Genomic DNA, 19,453 nt, shown 5'->3' with positions numbered 1-19,453 from the left:
TTTTTAAGAGAAAAAGCAAGTTAATCCACTCATTTAAATCATGCCTAATAGCATTACAAATAGGTGAGAACATTATCTCACCAAATAGCTCTAGAATACAAATAGTAATTTTAGATAAAAATATGAATGCCATATTTCCAGATCTACATATACAAATTCAAAACAACAATTAGTTTGATAGCAAAAATGTCTTCTTAATTAAAATTAAATTTTGTAATAATACTTTATCAAGTGACACTCTAGATTGAAAGCCTCAATGCTAACTTCCACCACTAACTACACTCCTTTGACAATTGCAATCATTTCTACTAGTTAAAATATAATATCTAAAGAAACTTTATCAACTCCTTCAGCCAAATAATAATGATATGTCTAGTTCCATGCCTAGCAAGTTAGCAATTATCTCAAACTCTAATTAAATTATCTATCATCAGGGACAATAAAAAAAAATAAGATTACAAAGTCATATAAAACCAGTTTAAACAAAAGATTCTGAAATCTAATTTTACACTTCTTTTATTCTCAAGATATTATTTGTTAAAATTTAAAATCATGAAAATAAACTACCTGTCATGGATATAGGCTAGTAATTCAAAATGAAGAGATACGAAATATTTTCTTCACATCCCAAATTACTGAGCCCAACAATTATTTTACATATCATCCACTTGATCCATTAAATAAGCACTTTTCATTATTAAGAAACTTTATATAAATCAAACTATCAAAATATAATTATCTATCCACAAATTTTTCATCAAGCTTCAAAGTACTGGTGATTCACTTTCCATGCAATATTTATTTTGTGTTTTGGATGCAAATAAAACAACTAAAACAAATAGAAAATTCCTTTTATCAAAGAGCACCGTGAGCACCAGTTGATTAATACTATTTGTGAGCACTTTTTCTCTGAGAAAGCAACTTGTGTCTGAAAGCTTTCGAGACCTTATGGAGGTTATGCTTTTCATCTGAAATTGAAGACTATGGAACACCAAAAGACTCTGAAACCGTAGAAATCAAAAAGGCCCAAACGAAAGAATGCAGACAATTAAAAGTTTCAACTCATATTGTTAGAGTGAGATAAACGTTATGAGTGCAAAATTTAATCTTCATTTCAATACCCCAAGTTTAACTCATTTAATTGAGTAGTAAATTAAATGAATTAAACATATACAAAAGACACATGTCATGTGCTTACAAATATACTCTCAGGAAAGTGAAGCAAAATTTAAAGGAGAAATGGCTCTCAAACATACTCTCAGGTCTACTTACAAACTTATTTCATTTGGGCATTTTGTCAAAAAGATTAAGGTCATCACAAAAATTGAATATTTCGTATGAAATTTGATTATGGCTGAGTCGAAAAATATCTTGTCAAGCCTTATTCAGGCAGAAAAGGTGAAAAAGAAACAACAAAATTGCAGCATCACTGTCCCATTTCATTCATCTACAAAACAAAGCAAACGGGAAGAAGATAGCAATTTCAACAGTCAAAAAAATCATCTCAACCTAGAGATTAAAACAAAAAAAGGATTATGGAAACCTCACACTGCTTCCTTCATGATGATTTATAAGTAGTGGTGGTTCTAGCAAGAAGATAGCAACTCCGGCAATGGTGATGGCAGCAGCGAGCTCCTCTTGCTCCTCAGATTCCCTCAATGTATTTGTTGGTTTTCTGTTTTTGGTTCTTTTCTTCTTTTCTTGGAAAGAAAATGGAGTATACAACTCTACAACTGAAAAATTCCGCAAGAATTTTGGAGAGATTCTTATGAGTTCATATGAAACTCATGGTGAAAAATGAATGATGACTAGTCATGAGAGAGTTGAAGGACGAAAATGGATCGGTAGTGATAATTGATGGTGTCTTTGCTAGCAGCCATGAATGGAGGATAAAAAAATCAGAACCAAACAAAATGAGTTTGCCGGTGAGTAGATTTAAAATTGTGTATGAGAGAAATTTATTCTTCAAATTTTGCTTCAATTTTCATTTTGGTTTTTGGTTTTCTATTTTTTTCTCATGGATTTTGTTTCTTGATTTGAGTGTGTGAGAGAGAGTCTGGGTAAGTTTCCAATAAATTCAGATGAAATTTTCGGTGAAATTTTTCGAAGAAGAAGAACTATAGTCAAAGTTCCGTATAAATTAAAGAATCTAATTTAAAATGACAAATATACCCATTATCGATTATACGAAATATGTAAAATGTGGTGTTGCCGTTGTAAAAGTCCTAGATCAGAGACTTCAAAATAATGGAAGGATTAAATTGGTTAAAAAAATTATAAAGGATGAAATTGATTTTAGTGTAAAAGTTTATGGACGAAAATGGTGAAATTCCCTTTTTTTTAATCTGTCGTATGGATTTTCAAATTCTCCAGACTCGGTTGTGCCTTGTAGTAGTATTTGATAGCCTTGTCGAGCAATCGAAACTAATGGATTAAATGTGTTGTTGTCTTGGAAAAAAAATACACTACTGTATAGTTAGTAGTATATTTCTGTCATCTCTTGAGGAAGCAGATTGTTTGGGTTTTGAAGGGTTTTTCCCAAATGGAATTTGACGAGTTTGATGATTACTCGGAGAAAACAGCGGAAAATCCTGAGACGAGCAATGGCGGTGATCAAGTGGATAAATCTGGCGGAGGCCAAGACCCAATTAAGAGGCCAATGCATAAAAGTGATCATCATCATCATCAACGCGTTAAGCGTTCAAGGACGCGGGAAGAGTTCCATGAAGACGAGGAGGAGAGGAGCTCAAGCTACCGTCTCCATTCCCCTTCAAGAGATAGAGAGAGGAGTGGGAGGGAGAGATACAGGAGTAGCCGAGAATCCAAGGACAGGGACAAGCATAAGAGCAGCAAGAAGGAGAGAGATGGGGACAAAATCAAAGAAAGCGACAGAGAAAGAGATACCAACAAAGGCGAAGATAGCGGAAGGAGAGGTCGTGGCCGCGAAGATGAAAGACAGAGAGGTAGGGAGAGAAATCAAGACCTGTCGAATCGTACAAGTCATTCAGAAAGGCATCTGGTTGATGGAGAGAGAGAGGAGAGCCGAGACAGGGAGAAGAATGGTGATAGGGAGTATGGAGGAAGGGAAAGACAGAGCCAGTTACAAGAAGGGGACCGAGAAAGCAGGTAATGCGCGGATTCCCTCAGTGGTTTTGTTATAATTCTAGGGGAACTTTGATGATTTTCTGCCTGACTTGAATGAAAAAGTTATATTTCCTTGTTCTGAGCTAGCTAATAGGTAGAAATGCAGAGTCATGCATTTGCATAGTTGTAAGTTGTTAGGGCCCTTGGGCAGATTTACAACGTACACAAGATAATCTACAAAATATTTGCTTATCGTAAATCAGTTGTCAGTTGGCTTCAAGATTTATATTCTGCTTACAAAATATTCTACTTTCTTAAGTATGTTTTTTTTATTCTGGAGTTAACAATCACACTGGTTCTTGGTAGTTTTTAAGCAAATAATTTGCTTGCACTAAGCTGACCTGTATCGCACCTGTGCTTTTGGCTAACAGAAGTTGAATTGGTTTGGCTTTGTCTCTTGTAACTAAGATCAGGGTCGGTATCTTTAAATGTAACCTGTTTCCTTAAAAAGAGTTGGACAATTTTCTTTTGGCATTTAACCAAGCTGATCTCTGTATACAGAGTTTAATTTAGGTTTGTTCTGGTAGTTAACTGTTACCTCCTACTCTGAGAAGCACAACAGTTGGCTATTATAACTGTTGAGCTTAGTTTGGGTTTTCAGCTCAGTAAATAGTAGTTCATTTATTTCCTTTTAGGATGTTCTAGCCTGTTGATCACTTCTTCTGAGGGTTATAATTGTTATACATGTGTGTGTGTGTGTATTTGGCAGGAGATTTAAAGAAAAAAAGGAAGAAGTGGCCGAGCCACAGGCTGATCCTGAGCATGATCGACGGACAGTTTTTGCTTATCAGGTAGTTAAGTTACCTGACTAATCTGTTTTCCTACTAATTTACTGGCTTACAACAGCATTTCTTCTGACATGGACTTCCTCTTGTGATTTTGGCAGATTTCTTTGCAGGCAGATGAAAGAGATGTCTATGAGTTTTTTAGCAGAGCTGGCAAGGTTTTGCTATGCTAGGGCGGGACCCAAATACTTATCTTACGAGACATTAATTAAATGATACTCCATGTTTTGTTGCAGTGAATTGGAATCTGTATTTGCTTTGTGCCTGCTTCTGCTTGTTTAATAAAAACTAAAAGAACATTACAAATGAGACATACAAGATTTATCTTTGATCTCCTCCTTACTGCCCTGACACTCTACTATATTCGATAAGATGATCTATCCATTGAAGCCAATTTTACCCTTGAAGTTCTTTATTCTGCCATAAATCTTCTGAATCAAGCAATATTTCACCACTTAAAATAATGGATTTCAGCTTATGACTAAAATGCCACAGTAGTGCTGAAGCTGATGTTGTGTAAAATATGCAAAGACTTGTGTGCCTAATAGGATCTAGGTCTTGAATAGATTTGTTGTCTAACCATGATATCTAGCATAATAATTAATGCGACTTGTATGGCTTGTACCAATAGTCTAAAATAAGCTGTAAGCAGGTTTTTCTGCATTTAATAAAAAAGTCTCCCTTGATTTGCTTTTCAAAATAGCTGTTAGCTTGGCAATATGTTGAAAGTTAAACATCTTTTCAATCTTTCAGTAGATTCACAATATTAACTTCTTTTTCAATTTCAGATAAGCTGCTTATAACTTATTTTGAGCTGTTGAGTTTTAAGCATAAGCCCATAATCTTTTACTGGGTTGAGTAGGTATGCTGGAATTTTGTGACACCCTGCCTGCTCCCATCATTAGTATTCTTTGTCCCCTGAATTCTCTGAACTCAACTTGAGTAATAGTTTCATCTGTCAACCTCAACATGACATGCACATGCAAAAATAAATATAATGAATAAACAATTGAATTGTTGCTATATACGATTGTCATGGTGTCATGATTCCTTCAGAATGATGACTTACCCTCATTGTTGGATAACATTTACCAAGTATTAGGAGTTATTGACAGACAACTTTCATGCAATATCAGGTCAGAGATGTACGCCTCGTAGTGGACCGCATTTCTAGACGCTCCAAAGGCATTGGGTAGGAAACTACTGACAGAGAAACACACACGACATCACAACTGTATACTATCTCAATTTCTCAGAATTTTTATCTTTGTTTTCTTCTTCATATGCTAAATTTTTGTTCTGCAGATATATTGAATTTTACGATGTCATGTCGGTCCCTATGGCGGTAGCCCTGTCCGGCCAACCTCTTCTTGGTCAATCAGTGATGGTTAAACCATCAGAGGCTGAAAAGAATCTCGTTCAGTCAACTGCATCTGTGGCTGCTGGAGATACTGACCTAAGATGCCCGTACTCAGGTGGAGCTAGGAGGTTGTATGTTGACAATCTGCATTCTAACATCAAAGAAGATCAACTTCGTCAGGTAGATATATCCTCCAGTTGGTGGTTTTGCATCCAGTTCTCATTGTATGTATTCAAATAAGCATGGTCATGAATGTTGTGATCTACAATAAGCGTACGGATTATAGCTTTTCAAGTTAAATACACCAAATTAAGAATTTCATGGTTCCAATTAAAAGGATAGAGTTTTCAGGATAAAAGGAAAAAGTTTGCAGGTGGGTAAGTGTCATGATTGAATGAGATGTAACAGTTCGCAACTCCTTTAAATGTCTTTCAGCTTTAACAAATTTTGGAAAGGTCAAGGATGCTAGTGCCTGCAAAAACTAATCCAGTTCTTTTCCGGCATTTTAACAAAATGATCTAGTGCTTCCTGATGTTAAAAAGGAACCTTGAAGTTAATTTAATTAGCTACTATGTTTCCAGAGCTTCTAAACACCTTCATAGGTTTATTTTACTTAATACAACGGACAAATCTAGTATGACTGGGTGACTTGATGTTGTATTTGCTTAAGCTGATTGCCCTATATGTAGAAAAGAAAGTTAAGCTCTTAAAACTCGATTTGACACTGTAATTGAACCTTGTGAACAGTTGGGGTCACTCATATTACTTTCTGTTACTGCATGTGCTTATTGTCTGGATGAATGACATAGCTTACGCGTTTTTCTTATTGGACAATCAGTTGCACGCCGTAAAAGAGAGTCATTATCATTTGCTTGTTCAAAGAGTAGCAATTTAGTGAAAAGAAAAGATGTTTTAGGCTGGTAGGCACTGATATGTATTTGGCAACAAAAGGATGATATACTTATTGAGCCAAATGGTATAAGGTTGGCACTGCAGTGTCACACACCATGGATCACTGTTCTGACAAGGAAGGTGTTATTTTTTGAACTCTCTTGGGTTTATACTAGTTGTCTTGATTTTGCAGCAGATATTTCTCCTGTTAGTCAAGATTCTGATCTTTCCTTTTCAAAAAGTCAGGTTTTTGAACCATTTGGTACTGTTGAGTTGGTGCAGCTGCCTCCTGACCTGGAGACTGGGCATAGCTGCCGCTATGGTTTTGTGCAGGTGATTGTAGTTCTAGATATGAGTTGTCACAACATTTAAATCATGCATATTGAGTATGAGCTAACGTAATAGTCTGATGCAGAATAGCTTCACCACATAAAATAGCCTTCTTTGTAGTGAGATCTCAGTGCTCTTCGATGAACCAAGTTAAATCTTTTTGTGCACAACCATCTTGCAGTTTTCTCGCCTTGAAGATGCTAGAGCTGCACTAAGTTTAGATGGACAACTGGATATTGCAGGCCGAGTTATGAAGGCAAGTTATTTATTCTGTTTAAAACTCATGACAACCTTCATGGATTATCATTTACATTTGACATTTTGTGGCTATTTAGTGCTATGGCTCTGTTAGTGTAATAATAGCTTGGATTGTAATTAAATTTATCACGAACAAATATTGCTTTCAATACCAGGTGCTCTTTTTCTGGCTTCTACTGATCACCTTAGCTTGTATTAATGGTTGAATGACTATGGTAGATTGCAGATGACAATGTTCTTCAACCCTTCTGTTTTTCGTTGGCTGGGATTTGCACTAATTATGAGAATTGATTGCAGATGACTAATTGCCGAATGACTATGGTAGATTGCAGATGACAATGTTCTTCTAATTCTCTTCTTTTGCGCTGGGCTGGGATTTGCACTAATTATGAGAACTGATTCATTATCTTTACTCGTTTTTTCTTCATAATCAACAAATAAGACAATAATAAGGCAAGGAAAAAAATGGAAAGGCTTCAATTAGTATTGAAGCTCTATGCGTCTTGAAAGGCTCTATGCATATTTATTTCTCAAGAGCTAAATTTCTTGTTACCCTCTCTTGTTTCTAAGACACTTTTCCCTGTCATTGGACAAAATTTTGGACGTGTAACATTGATCCACATTAAGCACTGAGGGTATTCAAATGATGGGAGTTTCTTGGCCCTGCTGAATCTTAAGAAGGTATAGGTGTAATTACTATTGGACTTGCAAATTTTCTTTATACTCAATTCATATGTTTTGCAACCATCAAAATCCATCTAAACCAGAATTTGCGGCCACAATGCAAGTTCATATTATACCAAGGTAAACTACTGAAGCTAATTTTGGAGATTGTAAGATCAGCCTCTGTACCTAAGAGTTCTCTTCCCTACTGATCTGCATAAATAGATGTGGACAATCACATATTTGTATAATGAAATTTATAACTGAAATTAACTAAACAACTGATTTCAACAGTCTTGATGCTGATGTTTTGTTGCCTTGTCAAATTTATCTCTAGCTGCACTTCAAAACTTGACCACAACTACTTTGCTTAAGTGTGAGGAAGTGAATCAAATGTGTTAGTGGAAAATCTCTCCTCTCTCTGTGGCATAACTCTTTGTGTTCTGAGCTGCATTTGAACTATCCTTTGTACTTAAGTTTGAAGTTTTGAACATCTTGCGGGATCCCGTGGCAAATGAGGTAGAGATTATATCATCCTTTTTAGTTAGTTCTTGGTTTATCTCAATTGGCTGCTTAAACCATTGTCCATAAAGCATTAATTTGAATTCCATATTAGGTTCTATCTCGTGCGTTGCTTCCTTTCATCTATGCATTACCACAATTCATATTTCATAGGTCAATTTGTTTCCTTTTCTTTCATTCTGGGTGACATTCTTCACTGCTTCCTACTTATTGGCTGTGCAACAGTTGATTAGTAAGTTGGGATCTATAGTTTTTGCCTCAATGGGACAAATGTCACCATAAGAGGAGAGGGCTTCTCCCTTAGAAAATTGAAAATTTTGGAAAATATCCTTTATAAGTTTAAACTTTTTCCCCTGAAAAACTTGCAAATAGTTAATATTATATACCCAAACTTAGATATGTTAAAGTTTAACCCCAAGTAAATTTTCTGGTTACGTCTATGACCGTCTCTAATTTTGTTTCAACATTCTTATGCAGGTATCAGCTGTTACAGATCAAACTTTAAGACAAGAAGTTGGTGCAAATGCTGGAGATTTTGGTGATGATGAGGGTGGTGGTCTGGTAAGCCATTTGTGCAATATAATTGCTGGTTCTACAGCTTAATTTGGTCAAAAGTCCATTTCTTTGTCTGTTAATTTAAAGGTCATTCAAAAACTGTTTTCTGCTTGGTGTCTTTTGGGGACAACTTTAGAGATAAGTGAACTTATTCGGGCCGTAAAAGTTAGTTATGGCTCGTCAAGAAATGAATTGATATCATGCGAAAATATCATTAACAGAGACATGTCTGCTTTGTTGTCGCCTACATAAGTAGAGCTTATCTAAATTTTGATTAAAGAAAAGTATAACCGATACAAGATCTACAGAGGGAAGGAAAGGGTAAAATCTTTGTTTTTGTGGTGTTAGCGGCGATTCTGTTTGAAGGTCTAGTGATGGAAGAGTTATATGCAGAGTATGGTGATGGAAAATGCTCAGCCATTCAGGAGGTACTACTTTATTGGAGATCTAACTTTGATAATAAACAACTAGTCAGTGTTTTTTAGCTCTAGTAAGCTACTTTTTTTCATCTGTGTACTTTCTTTGAGAAATATTGCCACATCCAACCCAAGGGCCTCCCATTTTTTGAAAAGAAATTGTAAGTTCTTGCTTGGAATTCTTTGGTCATCCTTTCTGTTTGGCGTAACGGTACAATATAGAGTACTGAAATTCCACAACATATGCTTGGTTTCTTATTTAGTGTTGTTATATTTGTTCTGGTTTCTTCCTCAACATTCACCGTGAGCGTTGATTTAGTATCACATCTCAATTTAGTCTAGTCAAAGATAATTCAAATTAGATAATAGTTAAATCTCCAGGAATGAATATGTTCATTGCTAAATCTTTTCACTTTCCCAGTTATCCCATGCCTTAAGCTGAATGGTTTCATCTGTTTTCTTTTCTAGGTACCGTTCTTAATACTTTGCTTTTCTTTAATACCGCAAATATTGACGTCATTTTTTGAATGTTTTTCAGTCTCTGAGTGCTGAATCTCTAACACTTCTCATGCAGAAGAAGCTGGATCATACTAGGATAACATCAAGGTTTGACGTATGCATTTTTTAGTGATTGCTGAATTTTTTGTACCTGTTCTTACATATCCTTCCCTCCTCCATAGTGGTGCTGGTTCTGTTGGCAGCCAGGTTGTTGATAACCCTGGCCTTTCTGCACCAGCAGCTCCAGTTCTTGGTGCTGCCCCTGAGGTATCTCCTCTTGCTCCTTTTGGACAGATTCCTGTTCCAGCACTTGCGGGATGGCCTGCTGCAGGTCTCTCACTGCCTTCTGTTACTTTTCCTTCAATTGATACTATAGGCATTCCAAGTGAATGTTTATTGTTGAAGAACGTGTTTGATCCAAAATTAGAGGTTGGTGCTGGAGACATTGTTTTGCAATCCTCCTTCTTCTTGTTTCTTTTATTGATGTATTACTTTTGCAGTCTGAACCTGAGTTCGACCAGGATATTAAGGATGATGTTGAGGATGAATGTTCAAAATTCGGAAAGTTGAAGCACATTTATGTGGATAAGTTCGTACTATCTTTTAGTACCATAACTGATTTTGGCTGCTAACTAGCTTGAATTTGCAAACTTTTGTGTATCCCAAATCTTGTCTATGCATGTATTGCCCTATCCTGCAGTAAATGTGAGTTGAAAGATGTTCATGGCTGCAAATTGGTGGCGATGCGCATTTAGCTAACAAGTAATCTCTTCTACCTCCTTGTTTCTATTCAATCTTTTTGACGAGCAGGAAAAGCGACGGGTTGGTGTACCTGCGGTTTGAGAACAATCAAGCTGCAATTGCTGCGCAGCGTGCACTTCATGGTAGATGGTTTGCTGGGAAGATGATCCTTGCAACGTTCATGGTGACAAAAAATCCCATATGCTTAAATCAATAACATATATGTTGTTCCAACAGTCAAGAACTGCATATGCTAAACCATACTGGTGGATTGTCATAATATGGATCATGATTTAGCCGTTTTCTCTCTTTTTTTTTGTTTATGTCAGTGACAAAAATGTGGTAGAAGTAGATGAATTTGTGCACTACTACTTATGCAGGTGCCGCAGAATTACGAGGTCACGTTTCCCCAGAGCAAGTAGGGCGTGCCCATTCATTTAAAGAATAGACGAAATCTCGTGCACACTCCTGCTCGTGTTACCAGCCTTGCTGCTCTTTTTGCATCATTTTCTTCTGGCTACCTTCCACTTAGCTGGTGGAGTTTTGTATCAGACAGGAACGCTATAGCATAGGTTGTTATTGTATGATCAAAGATATGAACCTCAATCAATGTAAGTGGCGATAAATACAAGATTTGTCCCATGTATAAAGGGATACTTCACATCTTCTCATTTTATAATTGTAATATCCATTTTCTTCTTTTCTTTTTTTTTCTCTTGTTTTAAAAGAGTAGGAGCCGTTCTTTAATTTACAAATAATGTTGATGATTTGAACGTATTGAAATTCAGTGCCATTCCAATAAGAAAAACCTTAATTCATAGCCACATTGAACGCGGAGTATTTAAATCGCATTCTTTAATTTTTTTTTCAAAAAAAAAGAAAGCTCAATAGGTGGGGCTTAAGTAATTTTCATCAAAATGGCTTTCCTTCCGAATTATGAGTAGCATTTTTGGTTTGGTCCTTCTAAGGAACGTGTAACAAAATAAGCTGAAATTTTTCATGCCTAAAAATTTTATCTACGATCCCTTTAGGATACTATATAGTTTGTATCGATGAGATTAAATTTACTGTTGGATACAGGATAGGAATTATAATATTTCGAAAGTTTAAACTACTAAATGATATGACAAGATTTAAATAGATTAAGTTCATGGGCGTTGTATTCAAAAGAGATCATAGCATCTCACGAAACTTTACAGGACAATAGGCTCGTGAAATTTATTATTATTGAGGAATTGAATTATCTAAAAATTTGACACTAAAGACCAAAAAGTGTAAAAATACTCGGTTTGCGAGTTGAGATTTTGGATGGGGAAAGAAAGGGAAAGAAGAGAAAGTTTAAAAATACTCTTATGCCTAGTTGGGAGATGAGATTTGAGCAGAAAAGAAAAGAAGGGAAGAGAAAGGCAGGTATTTTTCGTGTTTGAGAGTTTTAGTGAAATAGAAAGGAAGAGAATACGACTAATTGGAGAGGAGGAAGAGACCCGCTACAATAAAAAAAAAAAATTTTCTGGCCCAAATCGGACAGAAAGCAAAGGAAAGCTACAGAAAGGCTGCAAAAATTTTTTAAATTGCCCACTCTATACTTAAAAAGCTATTGAATGAAATATTTATTGATTAATATGTCCAAAATCATCTCTTTTCTTTCATAAACTCATAAACAACATTAAGGGGCCGCTTGGTTTAGGGATTTTGGTATTTGGAATTACAATAATTCTAAAATTGCGCTCTATGTCCAGTGCAATAAGAATTGAAATATTGGAGTCATGCCTTAAAATTTAGCCATTCATAATTCCCAATCAAATTGGGAGGAATTGACCAAAACCCTGGGCTCTCTAGGAATTATTCCATTTCCTAAAATCTCTTCTCTTCTTTTCTCTCGTAACTTAATCTTTCTCTTCTTTTCTTTTTCTATCCTCAGCTCACAAACTAGCTGTTAGTTTTTAGTAAAAAAGAAAAGCAAGGAAATGGGAGGATTCAAAAGGATGAACAGCAAGCTAAACTTTCCCTCTCAAATTGGATGGAAATGAAAAAGAAACTTTGAGAAAACTTGTCAATTTTTTTTTAAAATATCTATTTTATTCTTAAAAAAATTTTAAACAAATATTTAATGACTTTCATATTCAAAATCATTTCACTGACTCCCAAAAAACCCTCAAACAAATAACAATCCATTTTCTTCTCTCATAACTTATTAATTTTTCCCTTCTTTTCTTTTCTATCCTAAACTCCCAAGCCAAGAGTAAAGCTCGAAGCTGGAGTTGAGCAGGTGACCGAAGAGGCCTTTGGGGTTTTGTCGTCACTCGTCATCTTGAGACTGAAAAAAGCTTTTGAAAGAGAACCCGCAATCCCAAAGTGATTTCCAATCCTAGGGTTTTTTTTTTATGTTTTTTTAAATTCACTCTCGGAAGTCGGAAATCGGAATAACTCAGGTTCGATTCATCTTCTCCTTTACTTTACCCCACGCTGTTGATACGACAGATTTCTCTACGTGGAGATTAGAGTTTTATTTTCCCCTCAAGTTTCTTTTCTTGTAGCGAAAGAAAGTTATAATACTATCTTCCTTTTTCTTCTTTTTTGATTCTAAATCACTTTTGGTACCTTATTTTACCATTTCCCATTCCATCTCCTCCACGAAGGCATCTAATTGTCAGAGCGGCATTCACTCAGATCTCTGGCTTGGTATCCCTCCTCAACCATCGGTTTGCTGCCTGCCCAGGGAACTAGTTAAGCAGTCCAACAGAGCTTAGATGTTATTTTGATTTTGTTCAATTTTTTTTTCCTTCTATTAGTAGTTCAGATGCGAAATTTAGAAACTGGTTGATTAAATTTTTTTGTAGCCTATGCGAGTATTGTTTGTAGAAATGGGTAACTGATTGATTGATTAAATTTGTGGTTTTTGCGGTATTGTTTGTGGGAATTGTTAATAATTTAGACTGGGTTTCTTCCTTTTGAGAATTTGCATTTGAGGTTGAAAATCGGGGACTGTCTTTATTGGACAGTATTTCCTTGGTTTTGATGGAGTGCATTTTTGAGCTTCGCTATTCTCGCTTTTGGATGTTTTAGATTGGCTGAAACCCGTTACCTCCCAGGCCCTCGTCAATTTTCCTCATGAATCCATCTATGCCGTATCGATATATGCAATCTAAATACGTTTGCCATAAACTTAGTAACGAGAAATGCAAGGAAAATGATTTTTTTTTTTTTTATCAACTTTAAGGAGGACTGATCAATTAAATTTGCATTCGTGTTAGCCTGATTAGGTGGTCGTCCTCTCAATGATATTGACTTTGATTTTTCACAGCACATCAAAAATGACTCAAGACGTTGAGATGAAAGAGCAACCAGCCACCTCAAATTCTGTCGCCTTGACTGCCCCATCCACTCTGCAGCGTAAGTATCTTTCTGTTCATCTTCTAACCCTTTTACTGCGTTGCTTGGTCTTTAATCAATATTGATTAATTACTATTTCTTTAATGGAAAACTTGGGGTTTCAGACTTGAAAGAGATAGCATCACTTATTGAGACGGGTGCATATGCCCGGGAGGTCCGGAGAATAGTTAGGGCAGTTCGGCTAACTATAGCTTTGAGGAAGAAGTTAAAGGCGTCTGTGATTTCTGCATTCTTAACTCATACCCTTACACCTGGATCAGAGGTGCATTCACGGTTGTCCTCGTACATTCCCAAGGTAAGAAAGTCCTCTTTCAATTTTTTTAAATATGTGGAATTTCAGTTCTTTGGCTTGGCACCATTCTTTGTTTTTGCCTCGGTTATTTCTTAAGTGGCTTTTGTTGATGAACTGGCAGTTGTAGCATGTTTGTTGCTGAAGGAAGAATATTCTGTTTGTACATGACTATATTCTACAGTGTGTTGGGGACTTTACTCCTCAAATTATTGTTCTGGACTTTGGACAAATTGCATCTTACAGTTATCATAGTCAACTTTACCCCATTTTTGAATTAGTGTGGCAAAACTAGACAGGGCTGATTGATTCTGTGGACAAGATTTGTGTGATCACATGCAAAAAAGGGTCTAAATGGTTTATGAAAATAGGACATGGACATGAGTGTTGGTTTCATCGTTTGTTAATATGAGCTTTAATTGGAAGCTGGAGACTCTAGTTATCCCACCACTTCAGCTTGTCATTATATCTTCTCTTTTAATCGCCTTTAGGACAAATTCCGTCACTTTTAAATTTGATTTCATTCTTCAAGCTCTAAAAATATTTTGTTCAATGGTCTATTAATAGTTGGGGAAGAGTGGAATAGAGTGCTGTGTGCAAAGTAGTTGTTGGAAGTGCAAAGTGTCAATTAGTTTCATATTAAGGGTGAAAAAGTAACTCCTGTACTCATTGTACATGGTAACATCCTTGGTTTCATCTTTTTCATCAACTTGAAAGTATAAAGCCTTGTAAAATTTAAAGTTATTATGCCCATATGCTGCTCCTGCTTCCATCCAGTGAGACAACAGTAGAGGAATATTGGCCCTACTGCTATTAGTGCTTGCATTTATATGCTGAAACTCAAATTCCTGCACCCTGCCTTTAATTTGCTTGTTATACCTCCGATTTTTTGTTATTTTGCTACCTTCTTAGATAACATTTACTGCCATTACAATTGTTGCTGTAGTGTCTCCATGAATATTACTTGCAATATTGCAGCAACGAAAGTGACATCAGTTGATGAAGCAACTGGAAATGGGAATTATTTAATTAAAGGTTTTCTAGTGGTATTGGTTAGGGGTGCAAACGAATCGAGCCGCTCGATTCGAGCTCGACTCGAGCTCGATCAATATCGAGCTCGAGCTCAAAACATTAAGCTCGTTAGGCTCGCGAGCTCGAATATATATATATTTATTTTTTTTATTTTTAATAGTAAAATTACATAAATATCCTTAATATTTTATTATTTATTAAGAAAATATATTATTTTATTTATTTTTTTAAAAATAAAATAATTATTTTTTATTTTTTTAGAGCTCGAGCTTGAAAATTACCAGCTCGTCGAGCTCGAGCTCGAGTTCGAGTTCGATGAAATTAAGTTAAGGCTCGACTCGATAAGGCCAAAGCTCGACTCGGCTCGGCTCGTTTGCACCCCTAGTATTGGTGGTGCGTTAATCCTATTGTGGGAATTGTGGAAATGGCTTTTGAATTATCATGTAAGTAATACGAAAAGAATTGAGAGATGATTTTCTTTGTACAAAATCGTATCCATTATATGTCTGTCAGACATTTTCTATCCAACAAAATGGACTCGTAATTGGTATGTCTTCATTGCCTTCCGTTTAGTGCAAATATCATGTTTTTTCCATTGTATTGTCAAACAAATGCAGTGCTGTTAATAATTATGCAGCTTGACAAACTTAAATGCTTCTTATAGGATGATGAACATGAAATGGAAGTTGATACTGCAACATCTGCAACCCAAGCCCCTACAAAGCATTCTCTGCCAGAGCTTGAGATTTATTCTTGCTTGCTTGTCCTCATATTTCTCATTGATCAAAAAAGATACAATGAGGTATACTTTCTGTCACCCCACATTTTTGTATATTCCGATATAGTTCTTAATGTAAAAGACTATCTCCCTGTTGTTCTACAGGCTAAAGCATGTGCCTCAGCAGGCATTGGACGCTTAAAGAACTTCAATAAGCGAACTCTTGACGTTCTAACATCCAGGCTTTATTTCTATTACTCTTTGAGCTATGAACTTACTGGTGATCTTGCTGAAATTCGTGGGTGAGTTATGATTTTTACTTGCTATTGCATATACTTCATCCCCTTGGTATGATGCATGATATAATTGGTTCATGAGCATTTGGCAGCTGGTGCTCATTTTTCCATTTCATATGAATATATGATGCATGGAATAAATGGTTCAGAAATAATTCAGACGCTTATTTTCCATTTCTGTGTGCGTTTGCATCTGTCTGTGTATTTGTGGGCATATTTTTCTTCAGTACCCTTTCCTTCCAAAACTTTGCCTAACAGAAAGTTTAAATCGCAGAAACCTGCTTGCTCTGCATCGGATTGCAACACTTCGCCGTGATGAGCTGGGTCAGGTTTGTAACCTAAAACAGTAGCTAGTTTGTTGTCTTAGTGGCAGCCTTCATCATACTTAACAGCTTAGTTGATACAGGAAACACTTCTCAATCTGTTGCTTCGAAATTACCTCCATTATAATTTATATGACCAAGCAGAGAAGCTGAGATCCAAGGCACCCCGTTTTGAAGCTCATTCAAATCAGCAGGTAAATCCAATATTCTTTTTATCTTAGTTTTCTCTCGTGCAGAATCCGTCCATGTGCTTGGGATATTTTATCTTATCTTGTCTGGAACTTGTTGACTTTTCTGCACCAATAAGTATTAGAATCAAAGGATCAAATGAAGGAGTATATTTGGGTTAATTACTTTTACTCCCCTCAGACTTGGACAAATTACATTGAACCCCTTCCGCTTCTCAACCACTCCACAGCCATTGTTGAACAACTTCTCTGGCTGGAAAGAGAAAGAAGAAAAACAAAAACTCTTTCATGAATAACTCCTATGATTGAGGGCAAGTTTTGTTAGAGGAACAAGAAGCAATCTGTAGATATATTGATTGGAAAAATATCTGCTGAAATTATATTAGAATGAATTGGGACAATAATTAAATGGCAAAGTGATGGAAAAAGACGGTTTCCAAGGCTATTCAAACTAAAAGAACCTGGAATGGAACTTTGACTTGACGACAAACACTATTTTAGTTTTTTTTCTTTCAAGGAAAAGTTTAGTAATAAAGTGGGAGGAAATTCAATTTGTTCTCTTAATCGATTTGGCAGACCCAAAGAAACTTGATTAATTTTTTTAATTTTACTGCTGGAAGGATGTCTCCGTTTAATCGTTTTTCTTCTTCTTCTTTTGGTTTTTTTTTTTTTTGGGGGGGGGGGGGGGGGGGGGGGCTCTCGTTGAATGGGTTCCGATTCACACTATGTTACTTTGGTATGGTGGTTGAGATGGTAGTTGGGCTATTAGATTGCTGTAGAAGGTTTGAATGGTCTAATGGAAGACATTTTATATTTTACAATTTTGGTACTCAATAAGGGTATTTCAAATGTAGAAGCTTTGCTACTAGACTAATCAAATGGGAATGAAAAAAAAGGTTTGTTCTGATTGAGTCAGAAAATGTTCATGGCAGCACTAATCAAAGGGGTAATGCACCATAGTAGTACATAAAAAAAAAACTACATTCTATTATTTGATCATCTGGTCTAATCTGTTTGATGCATAATATGGATGCTTAGAATCTGCAATCTTCTATGCCTCATCCTCGATTTCTTTATTCCAGTTTTGTCGCTACCTCTTTTACCTTGGAAAGATCAGGACAATTCAATTGGAATATACTGATGCTAAAGAATCCCTTCTGCAAGCTGCAAGGAAAGCCCCTGTTGCGGCTCTCGGTTTCCGAGTTCAATGCACTAAATGGGCTGTGATAGTACGTTTACTGCTTGGAGAGATCCCTGAGAGGACTGTTTTTATGCAAAAAGGAATGGAGAAAGCTTTGAGACCATACTTTGAGCTTACAAATGTGAGTTTGTGTTGTCTGGTTTCTTATCTTTTTGGTTCATAAAATTTGGAACTTTTAAAGGTATGTAAAATTTGGAACCTTAAGGTAGCATGATTTAAAGATTTCGTTGTGTGGGAAACACACGAGAGGGGCTAATGATACTTATTGCATGTGAACAATAGTAGTGTAGCAGTGGAGAAATTAGTTAATTGTAGGACGGAATTGCAATATTTAAAGTAGTAGGCTAATTGTTTGAGACCTTTTATTCTGCTTGGTCATGAATTGAGGACACTGGCAGTTTGCAGCCCCCTCATACCAGAAGAATCTTTCACAACTGCAGAGCGATGAGAATCCCAAGCAATCGTAAATAAAAAGGATTCAATTAGCATGTTAATATATTCCTGATTTTGGCTTTAGAAATTGATTCTTCGTTGGTTACAATGATTCAGGCTGTCCGAATTGGAGATCTGGAGTTGTTTAGGACAGTTGCTGAGAAGTTCTCAAGCACTTTCAGCTCAGACCGAACCAACAACTTGATTGTGAGATTGCGGCATAATGTCATTAGGACAGGGCTACGTAACATTAGTATCTCATATTCCAGGATTTCACTGGCTGATGTTGCTAAAAAGCTGCGGTTGGATTCAGCAAACCCTGTTGCTGATGCTGAGAGCATTGTGGCTAAAGCAATTCGGGATGGGGCCATTGATGCTACACTGGATCATGCTAATGGATGGATGGTGTCCAAGGAGACTGGGGACATTTACTCTACTAATGAGCCTCAAATTGCTTTTAATTCAAGAATTGCTTTCTGTCTTAATATGCATAACGAGGCGGTTCGTGCCCTCCGATTTCCACCAAATTCACACAAGGAAAAAGAATGTGCTGAGAAGAGGAGAGAAAGACAACAGCAAGAGCAAGAGCTCGCTAAGCACATAGCCGAAGAGGATGATGACGAGTTCTAATGGAAGGCCCGTGATAGGCAATCTCGGGACCATGCAAGATGATTTCCCTGTCGGAACTGCTCCTTTTTCCTTGAAACTCAACTGCTACTGCTTGTACTACTTGTTTTGAATAGCTTTTGCCATTCTTTTACGTCGGGACGTGAGATTTTTCTTTTAGTTTCAGTTATTGTTGTTTCATCATTTAACTTACATTGCATAAACCTGTTAATTAATCTCCTCAGGGTATTCGTACTTACCCCAGCTAACCATTGATTTTGGCTCATTCGATTGCTTTTTATTTACTTGCAACAGCAGGCCTATACTCGATTATGGAAATTTTTGGTCTCTGTTTCAGTGGGTGAGATTAGAGATTTGTTAGATTTTATAAGTGGGATAATTTCAGGAACCTCCCTGAGGTTTCCTTGAGATTTTCAATATTACACCAAAATGATCATAATAGCCTTAACATATTAATATTTTTCCATGCAATTAAACAATACACTGCTAATCTTGTTCATATGAACGAATCACACAATTGGATATTTAATGAAAATAAAAATAAAATTCACTCGTGGAATAACCGATCATGTCCTAAACACAATAATAATATATTAAAAATTAATTTTAGGCTTGTTTGGATGATTTGGAGATGAATAGAAGAAGATATAAATTGGGATTAAAAAGGATAGGATACTCTAATATTTGAGAGATAGGATGTTATATTGATGTGGTTATTGAAATTTTTTAAGTTTAACAGTGCATATTTCTTTTTAATTTCGATTGAGGTTTTAGAATTTAGGGGTTGATGG

General features: G+C 36.1%; 2 protein-coding genes and 1 long non-coding RNA gene across 6 annotated transcripts; 2 read left to right on the top strand and 1 right to left on the bottom strand.

Annotated features, from left to right (window-relative positions):
* Positions 1–1,087: 1,087 nt before the first annotated feature.
* On the bottom strand, positions 1,088–1,684 carry LOC113710241 (uncharacterized). Its single transcript, XR_003452822.2, has 2 exons — positions 1,549–1,684; positions 1,088–1,447 (listed from the first exon to the last, which is right to left on the bottom strand). It is a non-coding gene; the product is annotated as an uncharacterized lncRNA (long non-coding RNA).
* LOC113710240 (uncharacterized) lies at positions 1,666–10,834 on the top strand. 2 transcript variants are annotated; one of them, XM_027233138.2, is made up of 14 exons: positions 1,666–1,925; positions 2,531–3,126; positions 3,854–3,935; positions 4,031–4,087; positions 5,066–5,121; positions 5,235–5,469; positions 6,427–6,513; positions 6,692–6,766; positions 8,431–8,514; positions 9,499–9,530; positions 9,605–9,851; positions 9,923–10,011; positions 10,233–10,347; positions 10,544–10,834. In XM_027233138.2, exons 1-14 carry the CDS (start codon positions 1,815–1,817, stop codon positions 10,583–10,585), a joined length of 1,908 nt encoding a protein of 635 aa, XP_027088939.1. In that variant the 5' UTR covers positions 1,666–1,814; the 3' UTR covers positions 10,586–10,834. The 2 variants fall into 2 exon arrangements, with proteins under 2 accessions (XP_027088939.1, XP_027088938.1); XM_027233137.2 differs by having other exon boundaries at positions 9,463–9,530.
* A 1,532-nt stretch (positions 10,835–12,366) lies between these two features.
* LOC140014747 (probable 26S proteasome non-ATPase regulatory subunit 3) lies at positions 12,367–18,927 on the top strand. 3 transcript variants are annotated; one of them, XM_072065938.1, is made up of 10 exons: positions 12,367–12,595; positions 12,834–12,889; positions 13,468–13,556; positions 13,661–13,851; positions 15,542–15,679; positions 15,761–15,897; positions 16,166–16,220; positions 16,298–16,408; positions 17,485–17,724; positions 18,153–18,927. In XM_072065938.1, the coding sequence occupies exons 3-10, from the start codon at positions 13,478–13,480 to the stop codon at positions 18,663–18,665; spliced, it is 1,464 nt and encodes a 487-aa protein (XP_071922039.1). In that variant the 5' UTR covers positions 12,367–12,595; positions 12,834–12,889; positions 13,468–13,477; the 3' UTR covers positions 18,666–18,927. The 3 variants fall into 3 exon arrangements, with proteins under 3 accessions (XP_071922039.1, XP_071922038.1, XP_071922037.1); XM_072065936.1 differs by having other exon boundaries at positions 12,436–12,595; positions 12,803–12,889; XM_072065937.1 differs by lacking the exon at positions 12,834–12,889 and having other exon boundaries at positions 12,435–12,595.
* The last annotated feature ends 526 nt before the right edge of the window (positions 18,928–19,453 follow it).

Source organism: Coffea arabica, chromosome 9e (assembly GCF_036785885.1).
Source record: "Coffea arabica cultivar ET-39 chromosome 9e, Coffea Arabica ET-39 HiFi, whole genome shotgun sequence".
NCBI classification, from domain to species: domain Eukaryota; kingdom Viridiplantae; phylum Streptophyta; class Magnoliopsida; order Gentianales; family Rubiaceae; genus Coffea; species Coffea arabica.
Note: the sequence above shows the minus strand (reverse complement) of the source record. Positions and strands in the feature narration are given on the sequence as shown.